Raw genomic sequence first — 12,647 nt, 5'->3', positions numbered from 1 at the left:
TGATGACATGTACTAGTAGGAGACTGTTAGAATGGTGTCCGAGGTCATTAACCATTTTGGTAACATTTCTAATAATAGTAGAGTCCTTTTGGGTTGGCTTCATGATCCAAATAACATAAGGAAAATGATATTAATAATATGTTAATTTATGAAGGAATTAATAGATTAATTAGAAATTATTCTTATATGTTAATTAGAAGGATTTAATTAATTAAAGACGTTGAATATTATTTAATCATCGTGATTAAATGGAATATTCCAATACCTCTTGTAAGACATATAGGGGATGATTTCTAGATCCATTGGATAAGGATAAAGTTGGTTTGAATCAGATAAGGATAGACCCTAGAGTTTTTATCAATCTGGGATTCTAACAGTTGTCTAGAAATAGACTGATAGGGTAAACCCCTAAAGCCAAATATTCCTTCTCTTAAAATCGTCCACATTCTATCTTTATCTCTCTTTAGACGAAAATCACATCCTCTCTCTAAGGGTTTGATGGTTTTTGTATAAAACCTAATTTCGGTTGAATGCTTTTGCAATTTGATGTGGGGGTTTTGATTCCATTAGAGGGGTGCTCTTTTAGATCCTTCATCTTTGCAACAAGCTGGCACATATGAGATCACAAGGAATTGAATATGAGGTTGGTAATCTTTACTTTGTTGTTTTTCAAAGTTCGTCGCTATAATAGTAAAACGTATATTTTAGGTTGCATGTGCGCTTAGGTATATCAAGTTTTTATTTTTCCATTACCTTTAGATAGTGTACTTGATGCTATAAATCCCTAACATAGTACAACGATGCATCATAACATAATGACAAAATTTTGGTTGTCCGGTCAACTTACTAAACCCACTATTAGCACATACGCGTACACAATGAGAGACACACTTTTCTATTTAGTTAAAGTCTCTGTATGTCTAGACGAAATAGAAAGAAAGTATCCACATATACTTAACACGTTTGGATGATTTCATTGATGGTAGTACTAATAGCCTATATCAGAAGTGTGATGTTTCAATATTGCTTGTTCATTGTTAACTTATCTATTAGGCGGTGATGGGATTTTGGATGCTACTATATGAGGAAATTCAGAGCAACTGGTGAGACTGTGATGTAAGTTTTTTATGTATTCATGTTATCATTATACAATCACTACAAATAAAATTACATTTAGTGGCACAAAGTTTTAGTGGCATTTTGCTTTTGTGCCACTGTAGTATACTTTTAGTGGCACTTTGGTTATTCCACTATAACTTTTAATAGATATAATGACACTTTACATTTTATAAGACTAATTTCCATATCTATTACTATTAGAGTCATAACAAGTTAAAATACCACTAATAATTTACATGTGTCTTATATTATAAAAAAAAGTTTATTAAAATATTTGAAAACTCGTATGTAAAAATTGAAAATCCCAAATGTAAAAGTCAAAAAATTAAGTGTCGCCTCCTCCTTCCTACCTAGCGGGAAAACGAAAATATTTTTTCACAAAATCCTACCAAAAAATTTGGGGCTTTAGGAAGTAGGAAAGATTCCTTTTTCGTGTTTCCCTATACCACTTCTCCCCCTGCTCCGCTATTCAACCGATCTGTTCTAGATCGTCTACGTTACTTCGCTGCTCTGCCACTCTATTCCAAATCGCCCCTCCTCCTTCGTCATTGTGAGTTTTCTGCCCTCCTCCACCCTCTTCCGACATGCTCTGCCCTAGATCCTCTTCCCTCTTCAGTGTCATTTTAAGTTTCTATTCATCTCTATTATTTTATATTATAGTAATTTTTAGAAACAATAATTTGTGCTCTGCGGCTTGTCGAATGCAGTATTTTGGAAACACAGGCTTGTACAATGCAGTATTTTGGAAACCCAAGCTTATCTTTTGAGGTATTTCTATGTTAGTAGGCGGATGTGTAAATGGTCAATGTTTTATGCATATATCTAAAACATATTTTAATTTGATCCAACATGAATCAGAACAGTACTAGCCTCCCTCCTCATTTGATTTAGCCTTGATATTTAATACTTGTTTTGTGATAATATTAGGGATGATTATATTTGTGGGTGTAGAAGTAAACTACATAAAATAACAAAAACCTACAGAGAGATTGCATTTTCTCTTTTGACATGTAAGATTATGAGAATATGTGGTGATTAATAGGATGCTTATGTTGTTACAAGTAACTTCTATTAGTTTCCTAAGTTATCAACCAACTAAAAAATTGCTTTCTCTCTCTCTATATATTGTAGATTTCCCCATCTCTTGCAGGTTTATTTGTAGTAGACAAGCTTGTGCTAAGTATTTGTGGTAGTAAACATAAATTTGATGTTCATGTTACAATCCATACTAATTACTTGTTCCATTTAGTTGCTTTTGTTGAAAATTAATTTTTGATGATTGCAAACATACAATCTATACTAGTTTATGTATGCCTTACAATTTGTTTGAAAGTGAATGTATGCCTTACTATTTCTATTTTCTACTCTACTTATTTAGTTCTTTTAAGACAACATGATCAATGAAACTTTATAGTTTGTAACTTTGTATCAATGTACGTTCCTCTTGTTATGATCACGTGATCAATTTATTTTATGGGTTAATGGGTTTATTTTCCTTATGTAACAATGCCATATGTTAATTGATGTTTGTTTATGTTAGTCTTGTTAACTATTAATGGTTTTAATGTTGTTTGTCACTTACTAAGTTGTTTTAATGGTTTATAATATTAGTTAATAATTTTGTTAATGTCATTTATTTTTTTGTGGTTTTATATTGCTATTATTAATGTTTACTTGTTTTATTTATGTTGTTTATGAATATTGAGTTCTTGACTTCCTGTAAATTGTCAACTATCAAATCACTTAGGTAGTTAAGTGTTAGGTTGTAAGTATGTAACTAACATTGTATGTATTATGTAATATATTATAATTGAAAATAGGTTCAAGAGTTGATGCTACAAAGAACAGGTCAGGTGACCCAACTAGGAAATATGGAGCACAATTTGTGAGAAAAATTGGAGTGTCTTCCAACATGTAAGTTTTTTCTTTTTATTTGTTATTTTACTACAATTCTATTTTTTACTTAATATTTATTTTATTACTGTTAGAAATATGTTTTTGTAGCTGGAAATTTGTTTTTTATGCTGAAAATCTGTTATTTTCAGCTGAAAATTTGTTTTTCAGATACTATTGCTAAAATCCAACATTTTTATAATTCTTACATTCTTTTATTATCTTTCTTGTTGTAGCTTCACAGTGTTTGTCAAAATGAGTCTGTCCTTGGACCGGATGAAGGCTTTACAGGCTTACCACAATTGGGTGTATAAGAATAGTATTGGAATAGAGTACATGAGTGTATTTTAATATTGTTGAGTGTACCGGAATAGAGTCTAGCTAGATGTAATAGAGTTAAGATATATTGACCATATTATAAGTGATATATGAAGTTATTGTTGTTAGAAAAATACAATTTTCTTTTAAATAATGATATTGTAGATCTATTTATTATCTTAATTGTATTGTTATTATTGTATATTCCACTTAAAATTAAAATAAAATTGAGTCTAATTTATTAATATATTTTATTGTGTTAAAAAGTGTCATTAAAAGTATGAAAATATTTAGTAGTTAATTAGTGTCATAAAAATAGTGTCACTAAAACCTACAAGTAATTTAGAGGCATAATCGAAAAGTGCCACTAAAAACCAATAAGGCTGCAACGACACAACCATAAAGTGTCACTAAAGGTCTTTAGTGGCAGCGCTTTTAGTGACACCTTTTCTTTGTGTCACTAATTGCCCAAGGGGTCTTTAGTGGCACTTTTTCGGTTTTTAGTGACACTTTTTCTATGCCACTAAATGTCATTTTATTTGTAGTGAATAAAGTTTTAGTTAAGTTCTTTACACTCTTTTCTTCATGTGTTTTTTATAACACATTATGTTATTGGTATCTTTACTTCTTGAGAAAAAGCATGACCATGCTCGTCAGACAGTTGTACCATCAGCTTTTAGCATTGAAGTAAAGGATTGACGTGAACTAGTTGATAGAAGCCTTTACCCATCTTGGTCTGAATGTTTATACGATATACTTGTGCTTATATTACATATACATTACATAAGTATTAGCAGTGATGGACGCAAAACATTTTCGTAGGGGTGACATTAAAAAAAATTTTCAAATAAATTTATATTAGTAGTGTTACTCGTGTTTTAAGCCGGTGCACCCAATGGAAAAAACATTAAAAAAAAATTTACACTACGTGCCGGCGTCGGAACAGTGACCCAGGACCCCTGGGGCACCACTAAGGTCCGCCACCGAGTATTAGTCACCTATAACGAAATGTACTATAATAATATGTTATTTTCAACTATTTGTGTAACTATAGATCCCGGTAAATATTAGGAATGACCATTGGTTTTTTGTGGTTTTTGGATTTCGTGTGGTCCGTGCTTACTATCTGTAATACTTCCTTGCATGTTAATTATTGTTCAGAAACCAGAACCTAGTTTATCGCTATGCAATATGGTATCTACAAAATCTTAGTAACTATCCGGTACCGAGGTACCCAACCTACACATGTAATCCCCCTCGAGAGTTTCATACTTATACTTATGAAGGTTGAAGATGTACCACAACATTACAACGAGAGAGAAGTGTGGGGTTTTCGTAAGTTAGTTACTAGAGATGTTATTGGTCGGTAAATGAGCATTAATCATAGCACCACCAAATAAGCCGACGTTTTATTAGACATTTTATTATTTTTTAAACATATTTGCATTTTACTCATGTGATAATTTCTCTTTCTGTTAACCAACCCATGCTTTTATTCCATATATTTTCACACGAATTTGCCAAAATTCGTCAAATATAATCTCACGGTCACATTCAAATTTCTTTATCCAACACCTATTGGCTTGGATTTATTCCTTTGTTTCTAATATCCAATTTTCTTCTCTTTAGTAGCCCATAACTTCTTCTGTACTTGTTTCCTTAGTACCTTAGACTCTTGATTCAGTTTTTCACAATCCGCTTCTTTAGCTTCTTACATATCCATCATAGACTCAGAGATGCCTTAATACCTTAGTGAATTCTTGGAGGGTGAAGGAAAACTATCATCGGAAATTAATTTTAACCGGTAGGAAGATATTTTAGAGAATGGCTTACTGACTTCGGTGTGAAATACGCTTTGAAAGGTTTTTGGTATTCAAATATAAACTAGTTGAAATAGATCATATATATGGAGGTATGCCAGAAATGTAATAAATTTGAATGTTAGGTGGAAAATCATAAATAGTTAGGAAGAAATCATAAAGTACTTTGGCATTTTAATTTATTAAGTAAAGTAACCCAACACACATCATTTAATTAAATCATCCCATCAATAAAAATTTTCTAAATGTCAACTCAAATGCTTCTCTGGAATCCGAAATATAATATTCCGGAATACAATCTTCCAGTGACAATTGTTATTTTACAAAAAAGAAAAAAAAATGGTTACTTGTGATAAAATCCTCATTGGCTAGTTAATCAATATCCGTGCAATATATTAATAAACGATATTGAAAAGGTTAAAACAAAAACTTGAGAAATACTAGAGTATCATCTTCAAATTAGCTCGCCTGAATCAAGCTTTTCCAAAACTCGACAAATACGCAAATGTATTTCGGTAGTTTGACATAGACCCTCTTCATAAAATGCTCTTATCCGACGTATCTCTTCCAACAATGTCTTTACTAGTCCAACCATGTCATTCCTTTGACCACTATCTTCAACAGGAGACCCATTAACCTGTGAAGAAGAGATTAATCCTAATGGAACTTTGAAGGATGTATCTACATTTGGCTCTTTGAAATTTTCTTCAAGAGCACCTTCTATTGGGATCCCTTCATCCTCTTTTATAGTCGATTCAACATCATTAACCATTTGTGGATGACAATGATACATAGAAGACACATCATCTATAGAAGAGTCTCCTAGTGACCTTTCTTTGAAGGATGTCTCTATATGCGCTAATATAACTGACTCATCTGCTATCAAATCGTCTTGAACTTCTATTGGTATCTCCTTCAAAACAATCAGATCAGCTGTCTTATACACTACTTGTGGCTCATGTGGAAAACATTCAATTTGCTCAACCCCATAACCATTTATATGAACATTGTCTGAAGAATCATGTTCATCTAAGGAGGTGTCTGGATTCGTTTCCATAACTGAGTCAACATGATTAACCATTTCTTGAAGATCATGATCCATTGAAGACACATTATCCATAGGAAAGTCTCCCAGTGGCTCTGTGAATGAATCTTGACCATCTTTTAACGATGTCTCTACAAAAGGATCTTCCATGGACATATGTCCATTCTCCTTCAAAACTGAGTCATCATGACATGCATTTTCACCAACTTCACCACATTCCTTAATTTCTTGAACATAAGACACATCAACAGGAGAAGAGCTTCCCCCTGACTCTTTGAAGGAATGTTGAGAATCTTCCAAGGATATCCGCACATTTACTTCATTAACTGACTCAAATGGTAAAGAAAGATCTTGAACTTTACTCAAAGGTATCGACTTTGAAGGTAAAGAACGTTGAAATTGCTGGTTCATATAACCATTGATCAAATGATCATCGCCTTCAATAGGAGACATATAGTCCGCCATTGAAGGGCTTCCAAGTGGTGTTTCGAAAGAATCTGGAGCATCTTCAAAGGATATTGTCTCTACATCCACTTCAATAACTGACTCATCTAAAGAATCTTGAATCTCTTTCTTAGGTATGGATAATTCTTGTGAAGAACTTTCAGTTGGCTCTTCAAAAGAATCTTTAAGAACACCTTCTGTCGACATCTCTTCACCCTCTTTCATAACTGATACAACTTCATTAACATGATCATCACTTTCACCAACTTCAGTAAATTTGTTTCTTTCAACAACATCTTCAACCACAGAATCTTGATCATCTTTTAAGGATTTCTCAACATTCGTTTTTGACGAAATAGACAAATCATGACCCTCTTCAGAAGGTAGAATCGACTGGTCAACTGTCGTCACCATTTCTTGTGCTTCATCTAAAGAACGTCCGATTGGCTCTTCTAAACGTTCTTCAAGAACACCTCCCATGGAAGTCTCTTCACCCTCCTTCATAACCACCGGTGACATTTGAGATGCACTTTCAACAACTTCACCACATCCATTTTCTTCTGGATTCTTTAAGATAGGCTCATTCAGAGGCGCTTGCAGAAGGGCTCTATCAACATATTCAGATTTGTTAAGAACTTGAACATCTTCACTTTCTTTCACATTCTCTTTAAGACCCGTTTGAATATCAACAGACTGAGATTCCTTTAAACCCATTTCATCAAAAGCGTGACAAACCTTCTCATCACCAAAACTCATTTCCCTTTCATTGTTTACGCTCTCATGCACCTCAACATGATTCTCTTCTACGCACAGACAACAAAAGAAAGGTTGAGTCAGTTAAATTAAGTTCATCATGGATAGCTGAACATGTACACATAAGTAAAAAAAAAGTTAGAGAATCCAGCAAAGAAGCCTTAGAATATCATTAATGCCTCTAAGTGCTTCTACTTTTCTACAAATTAAAGAAAACACGATCTTACCTTCACCTGTAGCAGGATCTATAAATCTTCCGTTGGGACCCTTCTTCCTCTTTGATGCCCTCCTCTTCTTTGGACCAGAAGGCATGATTGGTTGTGTTTACAGAAAATTTTACTAGTACTTAGCTTTCGTAGACCAGAAAGAATGGCGAGAGAACATGAAGTTGATGATGCGAAGATAGCAATTTATAAGAGTTCCATGTATTTTGATATTAATTTTATTCGATTTGGTTAATTCTCTAATGCTAAAATAGAATCAACAGAGTCAATGAACTGAATCCTTTATATATAGAAAAGAAGAAGAAAAAAAAGCCTATGATATTAATTTACCTAAGATTTTTTTTTTCTTTTTCTGATTGTTGCCTTAACTGTTAATGTTGTCAATAATTTCTTATCATAATTTATATACTCTAATAAATCACTTTATTCAAAACGAATAAAAGTCTATAAACTTTTTCATCAAATTGTTCCATTTCTTGTTGTGACAATTTAATTATCATAGTTTTTACCTTGCTAAAAATAATATAAAAAAATCAATTTAAGCTTTTCTATATTATATTAACTACCTTGTCTTATACATGACTTGCCGACAGTTTTTGAAAGCCCTATACGAAAAATAAAAATAGATTTCTATGTATTCGTTTTTATATAAGCAAAAATTAAGAATACTACAATAAATTTATAATTTCTATAAATAAAAAATAAAAACAAATGAACGATAGTACAATAGATAATCTTACACTGATCCGTTACCGATCTGTCATTGATCCATTGCGAACACTGATGTATGCAAAAAACAAAAATCCGGCCCCCCTAGACGACATGGGTCGGTCTTGACCGGTCACACACTCGACACATGCTCTTGGCCGACCCTAATGTTATATACTTTTAAAAACACACATGCTAATAAACATATTCCAAAATGATTTGAAAATCATGTTTGAATGTTTACAACATAGTAAATCACTATATTCGGAATGAATTAAATTATTGCTTTAAACAATATTTTTTGGTATTGATATTCAATAGGAGTATATATTTATAAAACAAATTAAGATTATAGTGTGATTATTTTCATTCCTTCCTGGCTAAGTAAAATGTCTAATTCATTTTTGTAAAGTTGTTCACCCTTTTAAACAACTGAAACATGTAAAATGTTTACATTTAAAAGTGCAAAAAGAATATGACAAGTCATAATAAAAAAAAAAAAAAACTTGACATTATATTTGGTAGAAAAATAAGTTTGTACTTATAAACGTGCAAACATATGAATTATATCTACACTTTTACACATAAAAGTGTAGAGACCGATTTGCTGCATTTAATTTTAATTTCTTCCCGTAAGGTGGATCAAGTACTTTATAGTTTTATATTTTTAAGTCTATGGAGATTGAATTATACAAAATCACAAAAATATAATGTCACGTGGTAAATCAATTATGTTAGTGATTAGGGTGCAGGTACAAGCCTTTAAAGTTTAGCCATTAAGCTTTAGGTATTCTCTATATATTCTTATGTAATTATCTTTTGAGAATCAATCAATCATATTATCTAACATGGTATTAGAGTTCCATAACTGCTGCTGACCACAACCCACAGCCACCGCCTTCCACCTCCTACAACCTCCTCTAATGGTCGTCGGAGGTGCCTTCATTATGTTCCATATTTTTTTTCTTCTTTTTTCCGCCTAAATAATAAAACAGCCACTGGCACCAAACTAGAGATCTTTCATCGGTTTCTTCCACTGCCTCGTCTACTTCTACCTCATCCTCAGATGACCCCTGCCTTTGAGCCTTCTGCCTCCTCTTTGGCTGGAAACTTCTTCAGATCTCTTTTCCGATTCATCCCCTTCTGATGTTGTTGATCTTGACGGAATTGACCCCGTTCACCGCAACTCGACCCCTCTTTCTTTCTCGCTGCCTTTCTCCGGACTCCTCTACCGCTGGTTGCATGATCATCGCCGTTTCCGCCAGTTTTCCCTTTTTCTACAACGTAATCACCTATACCTGCCACTTCTTTCCTTTTCTTCTCCGACAAGCAGTCAATGTTAGCCGCCATTGTTAGAGCTCTATCACCGCCGATGCCACTATCTTCATCTAGTTTATATGTTTTCTTCTTTTGTTTATTTTTCCAGTTTAATCGTCTCCACCCGATCAAACTACGAAGTGATGTAATGATTAGGGTTTAGTCACAAGCCCTTTACAGTTTTTCCATTAGTCTTTAGATATTTTCTATATATTCTAACAAATTATTTCTTCTGAATCATACTTACATAGTTATATCCTTGCAGAATATTTCATCAAGCTAGCGAGGTTTGACTTATCTCTTACAATACTAAAGGTCACCCCCTCAGCCTACGGTGTGATGGCCACAACCTGTGGTGTGCGGTGTGTGATGAAGAGTAAAGACCTCAATGCGACAGCTTTTCCCCACAACTATTTCTTTTCGTTTTTAATTTACTTTGTAACATCCCAACTGTCAGGTATCATTATTAGTCCTTCTAAATTTCAAGTTTTAAGGTCTACTCGACGAGTTTGCGCTATGACTCATCGAGTAGAAGCGGGACAGGACACGTCATTTAATGAGGGACTCGACAAGTCGACAAGGGGGGACTCGACGAGTAGGAGCTCCCAGGGCAAACCCTAAATTTCATTGTTTTTGCACCCTATATATTGGATCATTAGCACCTCCCACTGTCCTCTATCACCCCTTGAGAGCCATAAACCCTAAATTTCGTGAGTGTGAGCTTGGAGAGTGTTTTGGAGCCTTGGGAAGTGATTTTTGTGAAAGAAACTTGTAGATCAAGTGGCTAGCATCAAGGATTTCGTGTAGATCTAGAGTCTACTTCATCTTGGGCATGTTTTCGAGGTAACAAGTTGTTACTTTGACCTCTTTTCTTATAGAATCTTTCATATGTGAAGATTAGGGCTTTCTTTAGCTATTCATGAAGGGATTATGGTATAGGACCTAGATCTGAAGTTGAAACTTCTGATCTGAACCTCTTGTGATCCCTAAGTTCATAAAGTTCCTAATAGGATCATGAAGGAACCCTTGTTTATCAATAAAGTCCCATTTCAAGCTTAGATGCGGAATTTGAGGCATGCAAATACATAAACATAGCAACTTTACATTGCTAATACACTCTAGGGACCTAGATCTACTGATTTGAACCAAAGGATAGCTCAAAATCACTTGATCATGAGAATATGCGTATGGACTCGGCGAGACTGGGAGATGACTCGACGAGTCGAGTAGGGTTTTGTCCAAATTGGTCCTGCCTGGACTCGACGAGGTCTGGGAGATGACCCGACGAGTCAGTTTGAGTTCCAAGCACTGGATCGCATATCGACTCGGCGAGTCTGCAAATACACTTGGTGAGTCGAGTTGAGAAATTCTGGAATCAGTAGGGACTCGAGGTAGAGAAAGTTATATTAAGCAAAGAGGTCAACATGGACTGTTGACCGTTGACTAGTGACTTGACTTTGTCTATAGGGTGTCTTGTACCTCCCAATGGCATTTGGTAATTTGGGTAATTATTGAGAGGACCACTTATGGATACAGGCAAGGTGGTTGGAGTTATATCTGGAGGTGTGGACAGTATCATTCCGAGCTACTCGTAAGGTGATTTATCCTCACTATATCAATAGGGTCTAAGGCACCAAGGTCGGCCTTTTAGTTGTTATCTTGGTTATGGTATGCTATATGTGGTTATGATATGATAGTTCGGTATCATGATAGACAGTATGTTATTATGCTCTTATGATCCGTAGGGATTGGTATATTTGTGACCTGCTAGGTCGGTGCTCTAGTTATGAGGGATTGCTAGTATTAATGATCAGTGAGATAGTTATGTTTGACAGATGTATATGTCAGTATATGTTAGTTATGCGCACATGATTATTTGCTTGACGGTTAGGTTGAGGCGGTGCTGCTTGGTGCTGAAGGCCAACATACCCTACGAGCAGTCCGGAGAGACTGTAGGCTCGAGGAGGGCGATCCAGTCATGTGGAAGGCTCGGGATAGACTCAGATAGATTGTATGACCTGCAACGCGATCCAATCAGGCCGAAGGCCCAGTATGCATGTTGCTGATTATCTGTTACTCATATGGTATTATTAGTGTGGTTTTGGTATTTTTGGGGTACCTCACTAAGCCCTCGGGCTTACAGTTTTAGTTTATTGTTTTAGGTACTCCAGATTATGGCAAGGCGAAGGCGTGACCGTACCACTCCACATCATTATGATTTTGTTATTGGGACACTTTGATGAATAATATTTTGAAAACATTTTGTAAAAACACTATGTTGTTTTATGGTTGAAAAAGTTTAAATTTGGCTTAAATTTTTTGGATGTTACATACTTATATATATATATATATATATATATATATATATATATATATATATATATATATATATATATATATATACACGTTAATAATTTATAAAAATATATTAAATTTTAAGATTTTTAATTCCTTGTAAATAAAGTATAATATTGATATATTATTTATACATATTGGAATACTAAAAAAATTGAGGGAAGGAGAGAAAATGAAAGGCAATAATTTCCTATTAGTTAAAAGATTAAAAGAAAATGATATGGTGATGAGTTGGTAAAGCAAAAATGAAAGGGTAGACCCTTAGCCTAGGTCCAAATGGAGGCGAAGGAAATTGCACACTACTATGGGTAATGTGTCACTATAGTGGTGCAGTGAACTCGACACCCCTTAGTAGTTTGATAGTGCGGTGGGTATACCACGCTTGATATATTTCGATGCATTTCCTGTTGTTTCTTGTAACCGTTATTCAACAGGAATTTTAAATTTTTTTAAAATTTTCTCTATTATAAATACATATTCACACTTCACATTTCAAGCCATAAAACAAATATCAAACACTTATGCTCTTTATATTCACAATTCGTAAATGTCTTCATCGTCCTCCACATCTTCGAATAAGTTGGCATTACAAGAATCAACATTTATCGGGAATGTTATGGGAACAACACTCGCTTATCTAAAGAAAATGAA

General features: G+C 34.1%; 1 protein-coding gene across 2 annotated transcripts; it reads right to left on the bottom strand.

Annotated features, from left to right (window-relative positions):
- Window positions 1–5,359: 5,359 nt before the first annotated feature.
- LOC145069435 (uncharacterized) lies at window positions 5,360–8,632 on the bottom strand. Of its 2 annotated transcripts, XM_079016368.1 has the most exons (3): window positions 8,357–8,632; window positions 7,620–8,221; window positions 5,360–7,442 (listed from the first exon to the last, which is right to left on the bottom strand). In XM_079016368.1, exons 2-3 carry the CDS (start codon window positions 7,702–7,704, stop codon window positions 5,605–5,607), a joined length of 1,923 nt encoding a protein of 640 aa, XP_078872494.1. In that variant the 5' UTR covers window positions 7,705–8,221; window positions 8,357–8,632; the 3' UTR covers window positions 5,360–5,604. The 2 variants fall into 2 exon arrangements, with proteins under 2 accessions (XP_078872494.1, XP_078872493.1); XM_079016367.1 differs by having other exon boundaries at window positions 7,620–8,632.
- Window positions 8,633–12,647: the final 4,015 nt, after the last annotated feature.

Source organism: Lactuca serriola, chromosome 8 (assembly GCF_051521515.1).
Source record: "Lactuca serriola cultivar US96UC23 chromosome 8, Lser_US96UC23_V15, whole genome shotgun sequence".
In the NCBI taxonomy this organism is placed as follows: Eukaryota; Viridiplantae; Streptophyta; class Magnoliopsida; order Asterales; family Asteraceae; genus Lactuca; species Lactuca serriola.
The sequence above is the reverse complement of the archived record's forward strand: the minus strand, read 5'-3'. Positions and strand labels throughout refer to the sequence as shown.